The 22,384-nt window shown below is 36.2% G+C and overlaps 1 protein-coding gene across 4 annotated transcripts in view; it reads left to right on the top strand.

Moving 5' to 3' along the window:
- rap1gap2a (RAP1 GTPase activating protein 2a) overlaps nt 1-22,384 on the top strand; it is a 142,246-nt gene that overhangs the window by 65,480 nt on the left and 54,382 nt on the right. The window contains exon 1 of one of the 4 annotated variants that reach the window (XM_053507039.1): nt 8,835-9,078. The exons of 2 other annotated variants lie outside the window; for them this stretch is intronic. In XM_053507039.1, coding sequence (XP_053363014.1) covers nt 8,948-9,078 — 131 coding nt within the window. In that variant the 5' untranslated portion in view covers nt 8,835-8,947. Of the gene's footprint in view, nt 1-8,834; nt 9,079-22,384 lie in introns of those variants that run through there. One more of the 4 variants, XM_053507034.1, reaches the window with a different exon arrangement.

Genomic DNA, 22,384 nt, shown 5'->3' with positions numbered 1-22,384 from the left:
ATTTGCACCGCGATATCAACATATGCAGACTGCTCTCAGAGTGGGTGTGAGAGTGTTTGTGTGTGTACAGAGTGTTTCGCAGCCACCTCTGCTGCAGTAGGTGTGTGTGTGTGGAGTAATATCAGAGCAGCCGGACGCTGGGCCGAGCTCCAGGGACACATGCTCGCGGAGCTATTTCTGGCCGTGATGTTTTGATTGGAACGGAGTTACCCTCAGTCACCTTGTCCAAGTTTTTAGTGCAGACAGGGTGCATGCCCAGCACCTCGGTTAATAACACAGACCCATGTGAAAAAATAAAACTGTAATGAGGTTGCTGTTTAAGAACCATTTAAGGGGTTACGTGGTTAAAAGTTTACCAAGTAGCCAAGTTTACAGTACATAATCTTTTTTATTGGCGCTATATACGGATCTGCAAATAATTATTGGCTACAAATCTAGGACATGAAAACAATCGAGAATCATTTCTCCCCATAAAAACCCACCTATAACCCAGGTTATAAAAAAAAATCTCACGACTATAAAAACAGTAGGACAAAAAGGACAGAGGGTGTGTGTGAAACGGTCATGTCATAGTCATGCCGGTTATTGTGTTGAACGAAAATCATTTCAAGTTGTTAGATTTTTGGAAAGGTTCAATTTAGCACTGGAAGTACTGTAGCTTTTTCATCTCTCTCAGCTTGCATGTTTTATCCTGAGCTCAGGATCCTGTAGATGTTAACCCCACTGGTTCCCTCCTCATTACTACTGCACTGGGATAGACTCAGAACCCTAGGGTCTATTCCAACCTCACATGCAGGGTTTCTGGGATCGGCTACAGATCCACAGCGATCCTGACCCGGATAATATGCTTACTCAGGATGGCTGAAACTAAAGAGGGAAGCAGGGTTGCCAGGTCTGTCCAAAGCAGCCTGACACCAAATCTCAGAATATACTTCTCTTTTGATGTAGTGTGACATAGTGTCTTACTGTACATTTATGGCATTTGGCAGACGCCCTTATTCAGAGTGACTTATGTTAAACATGTAGATAGGTTTGGATTTATTTTCTACATTCCTAACCAATACTGGATATGTCCAAACTATGAAATAAAACATATGGCATTAGGTGATTTAGTAACAACAACAACAACAGCAATAGTCAGCTGTTATTATAAAACATGGAGGTCAGCTGTTCTGGAATAGTTCTTGCACGAACAGTATCAAGTGCATTTGCACAATGCATGATGCATGCTCCATGATGATGAAACTGTCTCTCATGAAGACCTTTCCAGGAAAGCAAGACCAAAACCTACCTCTGCTGCAGAGGAGAAGTTCATTTAGAGTCACCAGCCTTATAAATCACTAATTAACAAACAGCACCTCAGGTTAGAGATGTTATATAGCTTTACAGAGCAGAAGTAGCAGATATACATCTCAATATCAACTGTTCAAAGGAGAGTATTGTGTATATTGGATAAAAGCCTTCAGCATTGTTTTAGAAGGTGTGTCCAAACTTTTGACTGGAAGTGAAAGTGATTTGAAGCATTAAACAAATAAATATATCCGTACACTTGTTCATTAGATTACTGATTAGAAGTTTATTTGATATTAGTCATACAGTCAGTGACATTAGTCATACAATGTTCTTAATTTGTCATTTGGGGGGAGGGTTACCCAAATACCTGTTGCCTTGCACCTCCAGGGTCAGGGGTTCAAGTCCCACCTTGACCCTGGAGTGATCTCACCTAAACCCTCAAAATCTTCAATTAGTGGAATAGAGAGTCCACAAGATAATGTCTCCAAGCATATTTAAACAAAGTGCACTTATGAACATGTACTTTACCCAATAGACCTCCCAAAAAATATACATTTTTCAAGTTAATATTTTAGTTGCACTTGCTGAATACCAAAAAACACTGTTAAGAAAAGACATGCACCGACCACAGTAACCTGTCAGACAGCACAGAGACTAGAGGAACAGGAGACTACCAAGGTCCGGAGATAAATAGGTCAGAACCGGACATGTTTGAGACAAAAAATGTAATCTACGCTGAGATTCACCATAAACAGTGTTTTGTTTTTAATAAACAGTAGTTGAACATCACACCTTACCTGATGAGGCAGCTGTAAATATATCATATCACCGTCTCGTACATCGGGTTGTCCACTGTCCTTGAAAGTGTTAAGAACACTGAGAGATTGATAATGAATCTGTAATATACAGTACAGTGACTGAAGTTTCCCAACATCTGATCTGTCTCTCATCAGGTGTTCAGTAAAGCAGTTCAGTGGCCAGCGATTCATCGTTATTTGGCTCAGATGTATATTAGTTGTGACCAGCATAAATGACGAAAGCTTTGATTGTGTCTCACATGATCACATGAGCCCTTATTGCTGTAATAACTAATAAAAGATCAGAAGTTTAGTGTATTTAGGAAACCAATGGCCTTTTGTCATTCTCTCACTTTATTGTTTATTAGTGCTTAATTTTTTTCCCCCTTTTTAATTTTTTTGTCATTTATTTTTGATACGCTAGCATGTGACTTGACATTTCTATTAAATAAACATCTACTTACCGGAACTGTTTCTGTATAAATAATTCGGCACTTTTTTTGACCAAAGACAATCGAGAATTCGAGTGGGTGTGAGACTTACTGGAAATGTTATTACCATGCAGCGATTAATTAGAGAAAGCATGAAGACTACCAGGAATTAACACAACTTAAAAAAAATAAAAAATGAAAAAGAACAGTGAATGGCAAAAAATTCTATAAATTCTTATAAATGTTGCAATTTATATATATAAAAAAAAAGACTTGAAGAGACGATGTTTGCTAAATGTCAGATTAAACCTTATAATAATAAACTTACAAATACCTTTATTTAGTGCTTTAGATTCTGTTACGGCTGGCTTAAGGTCTCCTGGATAAATATTTAGAGGACGCCGTGTTTGATTTATTTACTCTATACAAACTTTAGAAAGGTCGTTATTCATCTCAGGAGCAGACCTTCATGCTTCTGTTTTCCTCCTGAGAGGGTTGAATTATATAAACAGAGCACTTGGATTATTATATTAGCTATGCTGTAATTATAAAGAGCTTAGGAGCTTCAGGTTTGGATATGCCTGGGACCAGCAGCGGCTTGCGACTGTGGATTTTAGTGAGTTTAGTTTTAGTTTTAACCCTAACCCTTACAGTAGATCCAGAAATTGGCCAATGAAAAAGGTTAACCAAAGCTGGAAAACATTTTTATGCCAACAAAGAAAAAAATCTCTAAAACTACATCAAAGGCCTTAAACTAGCCAGGAATTTGGGAATTGTAATATATATATTTTTTACTTTTGGTGTGAGGGAAAGAGTATTTCCCATCCTTTTCTAATAAGATCTCATCTGATGCACAAAGTTTACTAATCTCTCCATAGTTTTGCAATTTTCAACAGGTGTTCAAGTCAAACTGGGACTTTTGATTTTAACTTTATTTCTTTATATAATCCCCTTTTACACAAATGCACTTATCCAAATGTTTCACTAGTGCTTGGAAACCATAAAGGTAAAAAGTTTTCTCAGTACATCAAAACTATGATCAGACTGTCTGCTTTAGGTCTAAAATCCTGGCCTCCCAGGAACTCCTTTAATGGCCCAAACATGTGGAAATGACTTGGCGTGCGGTCAGGACTGTAAGGGGGATGTAGAAATAATGTACAATGTACAACTTGTAATGTACAAAGGGTGTTGATGAATGATTGTGTGTACAGTTCACACAGACAGAAGTTTCTCTTCTGCCAATTGTTGACACATTATCTATTGATTTTTAATGATTAGGCTTTAAATTTGCTTAGGGGAATGAGTTCTGAACCACGACCCCTCAGTATCTTATATTATAAACTGTTCTGTACATCATAGACACATTGTTGGTATCTATACGTTGCTTTACATTGCTCTAATCTGGCAAGCCTGACCTCCATCTTTGTGTCCAAATGTTCATCGAGCCATGACGGGGCAGAGATAATCCTGCCCCTACAGAGCTTTTAGTGTAAATTTTTTAGGTCCCATTTTTGACCCCTATGCGCAATAACAACTCTGAAATAGCATCTTTAGTATTTCAGCATTTTAATTGTGTTGTGTGTTGGTGTTGTGAAAGAAGGCCCTTCTCTTATTGACGATCCGCCTCTGTATGAGACAGAACCGGCAATCAGGGAGCGTCTTAAAGTGGATTTGCTGTGAAGTAGAGGTTGACGTTAACAGAGATTGAGTATGAAAGGTTGAGAGGGAAGACGCCTGGATGTCTGTAGGGTGAAGTAGCAATGGAAGGATCTGTGCGCCGAAAGAAAGTGATGTTTGCACCTGAGGGACAGGAGCTTTTCTCACTTTTTCCATAAAAAAAAAAAAAAAACATAATTCAAATCTTATCACAGATTGGGCGTTAGAGGTGAAAGGTGATGGTGTAACACATTTTTGCATCATGTGTGTCTGTGTGTGTGGTGTTATATTAAATGGAAGAAAGGTGTGAGTTTCTCTGCAGTGCGTTTATCTTGACGGTGTAATGTTAGGTTTCTGTCTTTCTCTCTCTCTCTCTCTCTCTCTCTTTCTTTCTCTCTCTCTATATATATATGTTCCTCTCTTCAGCACGCCTTGAACTGCAGTAAGAAAAATCCTGAATAACGCTGAAACACATGTTAGTTATCTCCATACGGCTCTCAAAGGGATGTGACTCCTATGAGACACCTCAACCCATATCCATCACTCATTATGTTTCCATAGCCACGGAGATGCTCCAAGTCTTCAGTGCTCTTAAACACTCACCGACGATCTGAGCATTCTGCATTCGCCCTGACATTTCACAGTCAGGAGACCTCTTCATCAGAAGCGCCGTATAGTCCAGGTTGCATATTATACTGTGCATGTTTTTTTTTTCTTCATTAAGTGTTAAGTGCCTTTCTAGTTCAGAATCAATGGGCTACCAGTTTTCCGCCTACCTGCCACCTAATACATAGAGGCATACATCACTATAGAAATCAGCAATACACATACACATACAGTATAGGCATACACATACAGTAATGAGCAAGCTTTTGATATCGTAAAATCATTATCATACATCCAAAATAAAAAGGAAATCAAGTCAAACAAATTATATGTTCTTCAGGAGAACGTGAGTCAAATCCTGATGATGTCGTAGCTATCCATGGTCAGGAGTCAAGAGAGCAAAATGATGAAGAGGCTGGAGAGCACTCAACTCCCAGTGTGGTACACTGCCTGGTGAAGCATCAGTTTGGGAAAATATAAAGAGAAGCAATGTGATGCCATACTTGTGGAGTGCTATTCATTTTGGTTCTCACCCAAGAGACAGCCTTCGGTTCTGAAATACGAGTCCAACATGGACGTGCCAAAATGTTGCAGTTCCACGAATGACCACTAGGTTATTGACCCTTGGCTCTGAAAATGAGTCAATCCTTAAGGAGCCCCATGTTAAAATAAACATGTTTGCATCTTGTTACAAAAAACTGTTTTGGTCTCCACAGCCAGATTTTGCATTCATGACAAATGAATCATGGTATAAGTCATCAGTAAAAATGGCTGATTTGAGTGATAGCTTCATGATAAGCCCGGGCAGGATGACATCACTTTGGCTAATCAGCTACCTGGAATCGGTGAACTTGACTTCTCAGATGGACCTCTTATTCCTATGAGTTAAAACATTCTTCTTCTTTTAGCTGCTTCCCGTAGGGGTCGCCACAGTGGACCATTTGTCTCCATCTAACTATCACATCTTCCTTTGTTAATCTAACCTCTTGCATGTCCTACCTCACCACATATCCTGAACGCTTTTACCCTATTCCCCCATCCCCCCCCCCTCTCTCGACACCTTTGTGCCCTGGCTTTCTCTTTGTTCTCCAGTCAACCGTAGCCCAAATTACATAGTTATCCTGATGACCAACAGTACCTGAGGGGGTCATAGTTAACCCGGGTCTTGACCGATCTTGTATGAAAATCTTTATCACGACCTGCATATTGATTCAGCACACATTTTACACCCTCCTTATTTTTTAGGGCTTGGGACCAACACTAGACTACACTGGCTTTTGCAACCTCAGTGCCTGAGTTTTATAAATTAAACCTAATGGTTTAGATTTATAAGGTTTTTTTTATTAATTATTATATTAAAATATATTTATTAGGTTTACTTTCTGCTCCCACATTAATCACGGCTCTACAGCCAATACACGTCGGCTGGCGTCACAGGGTTAGGAGAAAACATGTGATAGTCTTCGGCCCTCCCGACTAGTAGCCTTAAAGTGGGAGCCCCCAAGCCCCCTGGGAGAAATTAGACACGACAAAATTAAGGAGAAATTCTTAGGACATGAGTCGGGGTACACCCTGGACAGAGTGCCAATATTTGGGAGCACCAGTTAACCTAATCTGGATGTTTTTGGACTGTGGAGAGAAAAACCTATCAAGAACAGGGAGAACATGCGAACTCCATGCACATATACCCAAAGTGGGAATCGAACCCTTGACCCTAGTGACTGTGCTAACCACACCATATACTGTGTGTGTGTATGTACCTAAAATACTGTGAAAAAATAAATAACCAACCAAATAAATAAAAGCCAAATTATACTAGTAATTATACTATTTACTGTATTATTTGTCAAGTTATTCACATTGGCAGATTGTATTCTAGATATATTGTATTCAAGTCATTTGGTGTCTATCCTAAAGACAGCTAGGAAAAAGCAACCGGTTTTGCAAGGGCACAAGCTATTCATGAAGCGACTCGATCAGGACCGCGTGTGGTGCTGCTCATGGAGTAAATCACACAGACTGAAGGACAACAACTCAGACAATTCAGACAAACAGCTGCAAGATGAAGGTCATACAGTAGCAGTGAGAAAACATGGGAAGAATAAAAAGAAGAGGAAATGACAAACTTATGAGCACAAGCAGACAATATGCTTCATGAAGAACAGAAAGCCAGTGCCCGTCTATAGGTTAGGGTTAGGGTTTCTCCTTTTCATGAAGTCTTTATAAAAATGAACAAGTGTTTTGGAGGGAAGGACACCAGGCTGTTAAAAAAAGGACCCAGACAGGTTGCCCTCCTCTTCTGCGACCGATCAATAATAAGGTGTGGGTTGAATTAGGAGATAGCAGATGTTGTCCAATACACAACAGACCTCATTAGTTAAGCTGGGTATGGACGAATTTATTTGTATATTGTTTGTAGAAAGAAAAGTTGTGTTCATAAAAACCAAAATTCGGAAAACTGTTATGTCCCACAGGAGTGCTGATTTTGTGTAAACTTTGGTTGTTGGACTAAACTGGGGTATCATAATGAAACAACTGGTTTATACTGTCAAGGTTAAATACGAGGGGTGTTCAATTCAAACCAGGACTTGTTATGAAATTTCTGCTGAATAGGGGTTTAAAACAGATTGACACTTATGGAAGACTTGCAGTTTTAACATTTTTAAAGATATCCGTCAATGACCATCCTGGCCGAGGTGGCTCGGAGCCCACTGCAGTCGTTCCTGTAAAAATCAGTGGAACGCCTGATCCTTTAAATCGCCAGCTTGTAGAAGAGACGCATCTGTCTGTGTGAACTGTGCACACAGTCATTCACCAACACCACTTGCATATTACAGGAACTCAGCTCAGAGTTATTCCCTCATTCACCGTACAGTCCTGACCTCGCTTCATGCCATTTCCACATGTTGGGGGAATTAAAGGGGGAATTTCCTGGGAGGCCATGGCTCTGGCGTTCTAAGAAAAAGTTTTTTTCCAAGCACTACTGAAATGCTGAGATAAATGCATCAATGTAGCAGGAGATTATATAGAGAAGTAAAGGTAGTTTTCATAATCATAACTGTGTATTATTCTGCACAATCAAAAGTCCTGCTTCGACTTGAACGCCCCTCCTAGTTTATATTTTAATGACGCTGGTAAATTAAATCATAAATAAAAACAGACTGATTTATATTCACACTCAATTATTTCGTTATAAAGGTTTTCAGAGAACACAGTTCACAACCTAACCAGTAGAAATACGACTTACCATTCACGTAGGACAAAAGTAATGGCACCATCCCAAAAAAAAAGAAAAGCATGTTAGTGTTTGTCAATGGTAGTTGATGAGCTGCAGTGGCTGAGCTGCATTATTAAAAGATTTAGCACATACACTGCTCTAATTGCTTTTTAATTGATATAGCTGCACCTACTGTACTTACAATGCTCTGTAACCAAATGTATATAAAACTACTAGTACAATAATAATATTATTATTATTATTATTATTATTATTATTATTATTTCCTTTGTGATGACTAGATAAATGCCCTCTCAAGGTCATAGCTGATATTTCTATCCTTGTAGGGAAATTGGTACCCACCACACACACACACACACACACAGATAGTTGCAAGCGACATTCACGCAACTCCTTGATGCCACAATTCACACTGCACAAATACTGTTCAATGCAAGACCAGCAAGAAAAACTGTGTATAAAGCAGTGAAGGTCAAAAGGAGGTGAAGATATAAAGAATGCACAGGGGGATGCGATCCCTTACAAGAGGTGTAAGAGGTGGTGGGAGGGTGTGTAAGAGGATGAGAGAGTGTGTGTGTCCTTTTTATTCAGCGGAAAGTCCCAGCTATTGAGGTATGAGCAGACACACAGATGGAAAGTAATGCAGCATGGTGGGGGTGGAGAGGGGTAAAGGGAAGGCAGCAGGCAGGGAAAAATGAGGCGGGGTTTAGCTTTGTGCTGTTCCTATCAGGTATAGGCAGGGGCAGGCTGTGGGAACAAGCAAGGGAAAGAGAGAGAGAGAGAGAGAGAGAGAGGTAGACGGAGATGCACACTCTGACTCGCACAGCCAGTGGCACTGAAGTCAGTTGCAGCAGTGAAATAAAACACAACCCTGGATTGAAACCTGGGACCTTGAGCCTGGAAGAACAGCACCGGTGCCAGGAGATATGTCTGATTCTAACGTTCAGTCTAAGAAGGCCGGCATTCGGGCAGCTGTCATCCTGATTGGACTACTGCACAAGTCCAGGAGGCACAAGGAGAGAGAGCGGGAGAGAGAGAGGGAGAGAGAGAAGGAGCGGTGGGTTTCTCTAAGTTACTCTGTACTCCTTTTCCTGCATGATCTTAATTTCTGCTTTTGACTCGGAGCAGGCTTTTTAGGATAGTGATATTAATATTGCAATAAGCTGTATGACTGTACTACTGTATTATACTGTACTTTTATTAGAAGATCAAATGAATGACTGATACTCCTGTAACTTCAGACAGCTGCACGTTAAAGGATGTTAAAGTCTATTTTTGGAGCAGTTGTTGGTTTTCTTTCCTTTAGTTTTTTAGGAAGCGGCTATGAAAATGATTATCATTATAATAAGTTTTATTATAGCCTTCTAAAAATAATGCCCCCCCCCCCTTTTTTTCGGAAACAAACTGGAAATAATAAATATGTTGAACATACTGAGATTTAACAGTGAAAAATATATTATTATTATTATTATTATTATTATTATTATAGATTTCTGATTATTAATAAGAGAATGATACGTCTTAGCGGTAATAAAAATTTAAGTGATGAAAAAAAAACAAGAATAATAAAACTGGCAAAGAAAGAAATCTGCAACAAGTAAACAGCATCATAGGGTGAAACTTCGTTTCATTAATTAGTATTTTCGGGAATAAATGCATGTCAAGGTGGTTGTTAGTAGCATCAGTTAGAGCAAAATCAATACACCAATGTTGCATCTTTAGATGTACTAAAAAAGTAAACTAAACTCTACGGCTTTTTTTTTTTTTTTTTTTTAAAGCAGTGAAGTTAGTACTGGTGTGGTTTTATTACCGCTTAGCCTGTTGAACATGCTGTACCTGGGAGAGTGGGAGTGAAATGCATCGAGTCAGCTTTGTAGACAGAAAGGAAGTGAGAGCCTTTTGTTGAAGCAACAGGTGCGCATCACTCACTGCCTAAAAAAAAAAAAAAAGCAACCGCTTCCTCTTGGGACTCCACAAGGATGCTGCTGCTTGTTACAGACAAACTCGAAAAGCCTGACTAGTCTCCTAGTGTCTCCTGGAGGACTTGACCTTTTCCCATTTCACTCTTTCCTCTTCTTTCCTCTACGGGCATTTCCCAGCAAACCTCTGTTAGACTGTTATGTTGTATTGGGCCGGCAAGCTGTTCCTCTTTCTGTCTAATCATTAGTCTATATTTGAGCAGGTAACACAGAGTGGCTTGTTTTCGTCCTGCCACACGTAGGCTTATTTGCATGCATCAAGTCAGATAACAGGCCACGTCCTTCATAGCTAATGGACGCTATGATTTTTTTTCAATGGTCTTGCTTGCATAGTTAATGATTTTTAGCTTCCTAAGGGCAAGCTAGGGAACTGAAGTTTTATCATAATGATAGAATAAACCTTTGTGTATCATAAATACTTATATATACTTAGAAATACTTAATACACAATACTCCTAGCAACAAGTTATCTTACAATTATTATTTTAAATAATCCGTATTTAATTTTTCATAAAATGTTATATAATGTGTTTAATTTGACATACACTATACTATGAATAAATTATTTAATACGTTTAAATTTATTTTACTTTTATCTTAAATATTAAGATTTTTTTCTATTTAGTTAAATATTGTTTAATAATTTATTCAATATCTTTTTTATTATGAATTTGTAGCTATTTAAACAATTATTTATTTTAAATTTATTATTTAATTTGTGTTAAATAATTTGATTTACCTTAATACTAGCCAACCTAAATAGTCTAATATATTTCAAATATTATAAAAATGATAAACAATAATTTTTTTTATTTTTTACTGAAATTATTTATAATTATTTGACATAAATTAAAAATGTTTATTGTGACATAGGCATTATCTTATTTATTAATTTCCTGACTTATCAAATATAATTCCATAATGACTTTTAAACTCATAATTGTTTAAATTTATAATAGTTATGTAATATATATAAAATTTGATTTACACTTTATTAAATATCTTTACATGAAATAAATGGCATATTGAGATCAGCAATATCTTATTCATAAATTTCATTTAATTAGTTAATTTAATTCCAAGTTATCTTTAAATATTGAATATAAAAATGATTTGTTTTCATGTACATTTTCTAATGTACAGTATGTATTAAAAATATTGATTAAAAAAAAAAACATTAATTTCAATTGTTGTAAGCCTAATAAACCCACGTGGTCAGACTCACCAGAATACTGTAACACCAAGCTGAAGAACACATCAGTGTGTTTGATGAGAATAAATGGCTCTTTAAGTGTGTTGTGTGATGGATTGGCTGTGATTGAGAGAGAAAGCAGCTGGCCTGTTGCGGCTGATAGACAAAAAGCATTTCTTTGAGAAAGCTCCAGCCGCTGCGTGACTCTGATTGAGGCCTGATTGCTCTGTAATTGCTAACAGTTTAAACATGGCTGAACAACAGCGAGGCAGATAATTATTGCAGTTTTATGAGTGATGAATACTGCGGAGGGTGTGATTATGATGCATTTCAGCAACTGGATGCTCTCTGGAACGACATCGACTGCTGACCGCAGCCTCTGACCCTCTGCAGAGAGAGTCACCGCTTTGACTGCTTCCTTTCTCTGTGCATCGCCCAAAATCCAAAAATATGAGCGTGTAATGAAGTGAGTCAACATCTTAGCCAGTTTCCTCTTTTTCCAAGGTGGGGCTGCTGAATTTTTCCCCCCTATTTCGTCATTTGCTCCTCTCATTAAACCGATGGTTTTCACTTTCTCACATTGAATCGCATTTCCACACCTCCCTCTGCTGTTTTCTTTCTTGCCTTAACACAACCTTCTTAACCTTAATTTTAATTCCTAATCACTTTACTTTTACTGTACTCACTGTGTTACTTTCTCGTTCTCTATACTGCCTATCTCAGGCACCCGAGGCACAGGGCGGGATACACACCGAACAGAGTGCCATCCGTTGCAGAACAAATAAGCACATAAACACACTCACACACATAATTATTATTATTATTATTAATAATTTAACGTAGGATTTAATGCAATACATTTTTATTATTAATTTATATATTATGTGTTTGTGTATATATGTATGTATGTATGTATGTATGTGTGTGTGTGTGTGTGTGTGTGTGTGTGTGTGTATATATATATATATATATATATATATATATATATATATATATATATATATATATATATATACTACCGTTCAAAAGTTTTAGAACACTTTCTAACTCCATGATGGTTCCTGATTTTTATTTCTTTCTACATTGTAAAGGAATGCTAAAGGGATCCAAAACATGCATTAATCTCCTTTGAACAGTTGATATTGAGATGTTTCTGCTACTCATGCTCTGTAAAGACTTCATAACGCCTCTAATCTGAGGTGCTGGTTGTTAATTGGTCATTTTTCAGGCTGATAACTCTAAATGAACTTCTTGTCTGTGGCAGAGGTAGGTTTTGGTCTCGCCCTCCTGGGATGGCCTTCATGAGAGCCAGTTTCATTATGGTGCTTGACGGATTTTGCAAATGCACTTGACAATACTGTTCTTGCAAGAACTATTACAGAAAGGCTGACCTCTGTGTCTTAAAATAACAATTAAATGTTGTTTTTGTTGTTGTTACGTAATTACCTAATCCCATATGTGTTATTGTATAGTTTTGAAATCCCCAGTATTGTTGCAGAATGTAGAAAATAAATCACTAAACAAAAAAAAAAAAAAAGAAATTTGCAAGTGTTCTAAAACTTTTGAACGGTAGTGTATATAAAAAAAAACTATAAATATATTAAAAATATATATATAGTTTTTTCCAGAATTTTTTATATCAATTTTATTTTTATTATTATAATATATGTCAAATATTATCATTTTTACATTTTAATTATTTACCAAAATTGTTTATAATTTATAATAATTATCTCATATTTAAATCTTTTAAAAAATAAAATTCACAATTTATTTAATATTTTTGCAGGAATTAAAATTCTATATATTGCAAAATAACCAAAATAATGTTAATTAATTGATAATTTTATAATTAGAATATATTATTATTTATTTTGTTATTTAATTTTTTTTAACTGAATATCAGTATTTGGTATTTTTATTAAATTTGTTAAATTAACTATTTGAAAGGAACTATTTGTTTATTATTATTATTATTATTATTATTATTATTATTATTATTAATAATAGTAATTACAATAATAATAATAATAATAATAATAATAATTTTTACAATTATTTTTTACACACTTGTCACATGTTTTTGGATATTAATCTTTGCTATTTTTCTCTCGCTCTGCTTTCATGTGATGTTTGGTTGTTCGTTTGCATTTATTAATATGAACTTCGTCACAGTGGCTTGTGGTAAGCATTTTTATGTCACACCTCTGGGGTTCGAGGTTTGAATCTCACTTCTAGTCTGTGTCTGTGTGTGAGGTTTGCATGTTGTCCCTGTGCTTGGTGTGTTTCTCAAGTTTCTTCCCACAATTTTCAAAAATGCAATGTAGATTGATTGGTGTTTCCAATTTGCATGGATGTGTGTACCATACTTTGTGTTATAAGTTTCCTGGGAAAGGCTTAAGACCCCACCATGTCCCCGCGCAGGATAAACAGTATAAAACCTGATGAATGGATGAATTGATGGATGGATAAATGGATGGATGGATGAATGGATCAATAGTAAATACTGTTAAAAACACTGACTTATTAACATTATTATTGACTTATTAAACATCAGCTTCATTACACCAAGCAGTGACACGGCAGAATGTTTTAAACCCTAACCATCTCTCTCACAATCTCGCTCTTTTTCTCACCCCACCCCCTCTCCCCCACCACTTTGTGAGAAAGCTTTTATGATTAGCAGCCGTGTGAGATTAGAAGGACATAAGCCCCTAATTCAATAACACATATACGAAGACATGTACACAAACAAAGCCGAATCTCCTGTGACCCAGGGCTTGTTATGATATCGTAAGTTATGTGTTATATTCATCCACAAATGCATAATGTACCATATATTTGGGAATGTGTGGCTTATGGCAGGTTTATAACCTGGGAAAACACTAGCTTCATTCATCCAGATCTGAAGTCGAATCAGTGGGAGGCTGAGACGACCGACACATTTGCGATTAATGAGGGTCTGTATAGAGAAAATGAAATTCATGAGCACATAACTTGAACATAAAGTGTACAATAAGATAACTGATTAGTGAACCTCAGCCAGGACTTCAGGAGATTTGAGAGCTGTTAAACTTAATGTATATGAAGATGAGAAGTATAGTGACTATATTGTTGATTTTTTTTTTTTGATTGTTCAGAAGTTTCGATTAATTTTCACAATTTTAAACCAGATTAGGAAAAATGTGTATAATCATTGAGTTTTCTGTAAGGAGGTGTTTTTCTAACATTAATGAAAGAAGTGTCCAGTGTCAGCACTTTTTCATATTTCAAGTTAAAGCTTTAAATTAGCTTATATCTTTAGAAAAAAGAGTTTACACTTATATACCTTCTTTTACTTAATAAAAATAAAAATATTATTTTAAAAATAAAAATATTATTTTTATTAATAACAATTACAACAACAACAACAATAATAATAATAATAATAATAATAATAATAGCTGCTATAACATAAGCGATATATTCGTGAATGCTTCACAACATTCAATATAGCTACAACGGTGTCCAAAGAAAATATTTATGATTTTGTAAATGAAAAAGTTCATGAAATTCTCACTACTGTATGTTGTTGTTGAGATTTCTGCAATAGTCTTATTTCTGGTTCATTTGGCTACGGTATTAAATAAAAATCTAGGATTATTTTTGTTATTTTCTATAAGAGTGGAGAGATACGTTGCTTTAGCTACATTAAGAGCTTTTCTATAGTTCAGGATGCTCTCCTTCCATGCCTAATGGAATACTAGTAATTTAGTTTGATGCCATTTTAAATTTCCGAGTGGTTTGTTTTAAAGTGCGTGTGTGGTCATTATACCAATCAGCGAGTTTCTTATCTCTAATCATTTTCCTTTTAACTGGAGCTACATTATCTCAGGTATAACGGAACATCGACTCTAAATATTCGGTCGCCTGATCGAGTTTTGTGGAGTCAGATGGCTTTTCAATCAGAGATGGTAACTCTGTGAGATTATTGATAAAGCTCTGTGTGGTAGTTGATGTGAATATACTGTACGTTTAATGCGGTAGCGCGGTGCTGTGCGTACATTATCACTATGATACACTTTAATTGAGACAAGATAGCGATCTGAGAGACTTCAGACATTGCGGTTATATTTCTTATCCTTAATCCGAAGGATAATATTCGATCTAAAGTGTGACTTGCTTTATGAGTGGGTCCTACAACACACTGATTTACTCCTAGCGAGTCCCGTATGCACATACAGTACAGTGAATGCTGTTCTCAGAGGGTCTTCTGGATTCTCAAAATGATTATATTAAAGTCTCCAGCAATTAACACTTTGTCTACAGAGACGACAAGGTTTGAGAGGAAATCTGCAAATTCATGGAGAAATTCGGAGTACGGCCCTGCAGGTCTGTAAATGATGATAATTAGTGGATATATGAATCCGGTGCACAGATGTGTGTATCCTATAAGAGGAATCGAAACAGCTAGGAGTGGGTCATGTGACTGCCCGGTCCATTTTAATTGATTGGTATTAAATGTGACACGTCCAGTGGGGGGTCATATTTTGTTGAAGCCAGACAGATTTTGTCATGTTGCCTGGATACGACACTATAGATCGAAAGGTTGTTTTAGATTTGTGGCTCAATAGTGTTTGCAAATACTTTGACCATGAACTTGACATTAACTGTATTAGCTGATCTTTATTTGAGATCTTTGAGTCAATGTAGAGTGCTTCCTGCTTGATACTATGTCCAGCATATCTGTTGAGTTATCGCTATCTGTGTGTGTGTGTGTCACTAAATACACAGAATGACACAGCGCTGTTTCTTTAAAAAGCACCTTGCACTGTTTTATTGGGTTATCCATCCTTCTGGCTTCCACTGTAGTCCTATATCATGTATTTACACAGGCCCATTCTGCTTGTTACACAATGAAAGGCTGTCTATTCACCAGTATTTGATATATGCCTGTATATTCAGCTGCATGAAGCAGACCCGTGTGCTCTGTGATTTGCTCTTCATTGAGGCCTGACGTAACCGTTTCCTGTCTAACCCCACATTTGTCTATTGAACTCTGGCTGGCATTGGCTCACCGATTAAGTACGAGCACCGGATGAGCCGCTTTTGTCTCTATAACAAGTGCCACACTGCCAGAGCCACCTATTTACAGAGTGACAGAATGTGGCTTTCTCGAGCTATTTTTAGAGCGCACTGCATCAACCCCCCTACACCCCCCCCCTCCCCCAAACCATCGTCCTTTCTGTCCCTGTTTGCTGTACACTAAATCCTACGGGCTGCCCTTCATCTCCGCTTACAGTCTGCATGTAAACAAAGTGCTCATCGCACCCAAAAGTTACAGGCAAGCCATCAATATTCAGAGAGCATTTCGTATTATTTACACTTCCACTCACTTTAGGCTGGAAACGGGAAAATGCATCGTCTTGTGTGTGTGGGATTATGTAGCTCATAAAAGGGACAAATGCAGTAAGGTGATACACTTATGATTAGACGTCTTTTTTTAAATGGAAGAAGATTAGACCTAAAACTGAGGAACAGAAATGTACACCAATTGTCCAGGAAACTGCTGAGTTAATACGGATTTACATTCTAGGGGCATGCTTTAAAATAAATAAATGAAATAAAATCATGCAATTAATTACATTAGGTGTTACGGTTACCTTTTGATTATTTTTATATAACTACATGTGCATGCATGTATACAAAGAAGAAAATACAGCTTGTTATGCTTAAAAAATAAACAATTATTATTATTATTATTATTATTATTATTATTATTAATAATAATAATAATAATAATAATAATAATAATAGTAATAATAATAATAATGCCAATAATAGTGAATAATAAAAAAATTATAATAAAATAATAATAATAAAACATTGATATTTATTATTATTACTATTATTATTATTAATATTATAAATAAATTAATCACAAAACACAAACTCCAGTATGAAAATGACTTCTCCAAGCTGATAGTTAGACCTTTGACACGAGAGGTTCATTACATAACTGATAAATTCTGAAACTTTTTTACGTATCAGTGACTTAATATAATAATTGCTTAATTCCATTTATGCATTACAGTAAAACCATCACATTACAATAAACTGTTATTTCCATCTTCATGACACACTTAGAGAAACTTAATCAAGACTTTCCACCCAATCAGATTTAAGAATTCAACTCGAGGCTCCTAAAACCAAATAATAAGATGGAATTGTTTGATGGAATAAATATAGAGTATGAGGACGATTTCCTTTCCAGTTTGCTCCTTTAACCCGGCTGTCGAGCTTAAAGCAAACTTATGAGCAGCTCATGAAGCGTATATATCAACAGGTCCCATATGGGTGCAGAAGCTCAGATATGGATTGAAGTTTCCTCACCAGCCACTGAGTCTACGCCAAAATCAATACGTTCCATTCAGAAGCCGTGGAGCCGAGACGAGAAGTGGCGGTTTAGGATTTAAAAGCCTCATGCCGGAGTCGAATAAGAATCTAAAATAACAAAAATAATTTTAAAAATCTGCAAACTAGACACTTGTGTAACCACAACGGTTAGAATAACATAGCAGATAGATAGATGGAGTGTGTAATGTGACGCTGAAGATGAGGTCAAGAGGGTGTAATGATAGACCAGTATAACACTACACTACGGTAAAGAGACCTTAAAATCCTCAGGGTGTAAGGTTTAATAACTGATGATGTCATGAAATAAGCTTTCTTTAAAATATGCTTAAAAAAAGATATATCAAACACATCAGGTAAAAAGGGGAGAAAATAAATAAATAAATAGTGCTGTTAAGCACAAATACATGAGCAAGTTTTCTGCCAACATTTAATATCCAGATCAAAATGAAACACAAGAGTTAAACAGGTTACCAATCAAGAATTTAAAGATAATTAATTATTAGTAATAACTTTTTTTCTTAGATTATTTTAGTTTTATTTAAATCATTCTAACTGCACAATTCCAACTTTGCAATTTGTTATGCATCGAAAGTTTCGATAATAATGATAATGCAACTAATAATAATTTCAGAAACAAGGCTATTAAAATACAACGTTCAATACCTTATGTTAAAAAGAATTTCAACACTGCACATCACCTGACTGCAGATGTGCCTTTATGTGGTGTACAAGTCAATAGATACTGTAGTCAGCTACAGAGAAATATGATGCAAAACAAACATTCAGTTAATAAAATTTTACTCGGTTCTATTCATAGTGATAATTCCGTGATTGATGTTTAGTCTAGATTTTGTCCAGGTCAAAGTTTATAAAAAGAAATGGACAGGCCTTCTAAACTTATACTGTATGACTGAACAGAAAAATTCCTATCAATAGTCAGTGTTTCTATTTTTATTATTATTTAACAAACAACATTATTATAACACTATTGTTATACTTAGATACTTAAATATTAATGTGCTCATTTTATTGTGTGATCACTTATGGAACAATTTTTCCTGAACAATTTAAAATGTAGAATTTTTTATATGAAGATTTTGGTAAGGATTTCGGTAAGGTTGATTTTCCGCTCTCGGGCGTAGGTGGTGTAGTGGTTAGCATTGTCAGGCAATGTGACCTCACACCTTTTGGGTTGAGGATCTGATTCCTGCCTCAAGGCTTTGCATGGAGTCTGCATGTTCTCCCCGTGCTTGATGGGCTTCCTCTAGGTACTCTGGTTTCCTCCCACCGTCCTGGGATATGATCCAGTCCCCCCATGACTCTGAATACAGGATAAACACTATAGAAGATAAATGAAGGAATGAAACAGTTTCAAGTTTTTTCATTTTGTAACAGAAAAAGATTTTAGGAAAGACTTTTAATTTGTTAACCTACTTATTAATCATTGTTTAACTCTTTGTAGATTATTTCCTAATAACAGCATGCCACAAAATTTTTTTATTTATTTTAGGGCAAAATGGAAGTGTATATTCACCTTTTTAATAAGTTATAAATTGTGATGTGCTATGCCAAAAGCTATGTTTTTTACATTGACACTAGATGACTAGATTTACTCTGTCAGTCCAGTTGAAGTGACACCATTGACACCAGTGTGTGCATCGTCTACATTAATGCCTATGTGCATGTGTTTGGTGTGAAAACAAAAAAGGCAATTCGCACTTAGCGAAGTCCCCCATCACACGCAGCCTGAGGAGGAGTGGTTGCCATGGTACCAATGCTTGCTTTTTCATTGGACGCTGGCTGTTGAATAGCTTTATTAATTGAAGTATTGATTAGTTGTTTAATCCGGAGGGCAGGTGCACATGTGTTAGCTTTGTTTCAGTGTTGCTTTTCAAGAGGATTTAAACAAAGAAATCTATGCAAGGGCAAAACTCTTAGACTAAACCTGTACATAAACAACATAAATATATTCAGTATACAGATGACCTATGACCCGGATCAATGTACTGAATATGCTTCTACAATCATCCTGCCCTTAAAAAAGCCAGTTTAAAAATGCATTGCAAGTCCAATATTGCCAATGGCAGTCCTGTCCATGATGTCTCATGTGTAATCGCTGACTGCATCTGTACCTCCTTAGAGCTGTTTTTATTTAATACAGAGGAATGTTTATTCTAGTTAAACTAGTTAATTCTAGTTAAAGTAATTCATATTGAATGCCTTGTTCAAAACGTTTGCCTTTGTTTAATATGTTAGATAATATCAGTACAAACTTTATTCCTTATAACCATTGACTTTTTTTACACAGGCAGTTATGATTTATTATTAATATCTCCTTATTAGAAATAAACCACATGTCAGGAGTGGCAGGACAGGGCAAGTCCACCAATTTTGGACACTTAAAGCATTCATTTCCCATGGTTCAACCTGACAGTTTCGGAAACATAGGAAAAAATTATAATGTTAATTATTAATATGGAATAAAATATAATACTGGACAACTGGTGGTAATGATCAGTGATTAACGTAATTTCACACAAGTTGGAGTGTTGTCATACTGAATTGCTTTTATACAGCAGTTCCATAAATACTATTTAATATCAACAGATTGATTTTTTTTGTTTATTTAACCAGTTATTTTGCCCAACTTACAGTAGCTACACATATCCTTTTGCGACTGCCAGAGCTGGCGACAGGAAGCAACAGTTAGTGTACAGTAATTAACAGGGGTGAAAGTAGTTTTAAACTCTTCGGTACAATGTAGGCAAAAAGTAAGGAGAATAAACCATGAACAGTTCTGAGAAACATTTATTTTATACTTTCACTTTAGTACTTCAACTGCTTTAGCGTATCAGCTAACTTTCTGGTTTCATGAGGTTAAATCCCAAATGGCGCTAAATAGAACGCTAGCATGAAATGCAGGGTGTACAATCCCCTGTTCCACACATTAAGTAGTGCACTTGATCAGGGGTTAAAGAGGTATTTAGGATACAGGTTTGTATGAGAAGCTAGTTAGTTTCGTAGCTCGTCTTAGTCGTGAACAGAACACTAGTGATGAAAAGTTTGAATCATTTTTGTCACTTGAATCATTTTGTTCTTTTGATAAGAAATAAAATAAACTGTTGCATTTTCAATAAAAGACCCCCAATACGTCTACATACACAAATTTTGGCTCTAGTCTCAGTAATGAAAATATTACAATGCAGATAAGGACATATTATAATAAACAGAATGTGTTGCTCACCTCTCATATCTTCCAGTCTGAGTCATTTGTTTTTTTGAATCTATTGCACTGTACTGTATAGCGTCTATGGGAGTCATGTGACAAAAGAACGAACGGCTCGGTGTAGAAGAGTCATTGAGGAAGAATTGCTCAATTCTGTTTCCTTTACATAACCTACGGGGGGGTTTGCGATGATTTTAGTCTTTCAGAGACTACTCGTTCTTCTGAGTCTTGTTAAAGTTGTTGTTGGTCTTTCGGCTGCTCCCAGCAAGGGTCTGGGGTTTGGGCACTGGCTGGAAATCAAACTCGGCATTTCTCATGGTAGGCGAAACACCTACCACTGAGCCTGCCATCTTTCAAAAAGAACGAATTAATCATGAACGACCCTTCACTAAGAACAACACAGACGGATTAAAGGCAATTTGGAATGACTTGAAGGCAGTTATTAAAGAGACAAAGCATTGTTTAAGATAAGATAATGTCATCAGATGTGTTTTCTTGCTAAAAGTGCCTCCATGCCTGGTGCTGAATGTAGGCTTTGGCATGTCGCTGCTTGAGTACTGTAGACCGTACAGACCTACTTTCACTAATTCTGATGACCACCAATTAGTTTAGTTAATGGATGTTAAAACACTTGTGAAAATCATACATGTAGTTAAATTTTGTTATGCTTTATATTATCATCATGACCAGGTTATCCATGCCATGGAGTTGTAGTTGCCAGATAGCGTGGCCATATTGCAGTGCTCAAGTTGTGAGAATGTGGTTTCTGGAAACCTGAGCATGTATTTTTTTTTTTTTTTTTTTTTAAGAATTCTAATGCAAATACATTTGACATCCTGCATACAGAATGCTCAATACAATAAATAAACACTTACAGTCTATAGATATGGTACAGAATAGAGTATACTGTTTTTATACTGTACATTAACATCTAAACATTTTTTTTATTATTATTTCCTTTGTGTCTGTTCGTGTGCTTCACATGAGGTCTGTATCTAATGGAGTCAGCTGTCATACTATATTGGTCCTTATCATTGCCTCGAATCACTGCAAAGTGCACCATAAAACATCCTCAAAGTGCAGTTGGTCTTGCGAAAGAGTGCATGCAGTGATGGCGTGATAGCGTGATGCACAGCACGTGTTGTCCCTGTGATCCTTTCATCCTCTCATGATTGTAACAATACTCAAATAGACCACAGCAAGGGGAAAAAAACCAAAACCGTACACCACCGTTTTTAGCTCTGTAGACGTGTGACCTTGCTCACCCTAATTGAGTGGCTTCTGCCAGTGGTGATTGTTCTCTTTACTCATCAGGGAACCAGTGTGGAAAATGTTTTAAGAGCACTCTCTATTGATGTCTTCCCTTTAGGTGCTTTGTCAGTAATTAAAGTTCTTTTAATTCCTGTATAAAGCCAGAACAATTGGTGTAGACATACAGTATGTGGTCTTTATATATATATATATATATATATATATATATATATATATATATATATATATATATATATATATATATATATATATATATATATATATACTAAAATAAAAAGCCAAAAACATTTATGTATAA

This window comes from Clarias gariepinus, chromosome 11, assembly GCF_024256425.1.
Source record: "Clarias gariepinus isolate MV-2021 ecotype Netherlands chromosome 11, CGAR_prim_01v2, whole genome shotgun sequence".
Classification (NCBI taxonomy): Eukaryota; Metazoa; Chordata; class Actinopteri; order Siluriformes; family Clariidae; genus Clarias; species Clarias gariepinus.
Note: the sequence above shows the minus strand (reverse complement) of the source record. Positions and strands in the feature narration are given on the sequence as shown.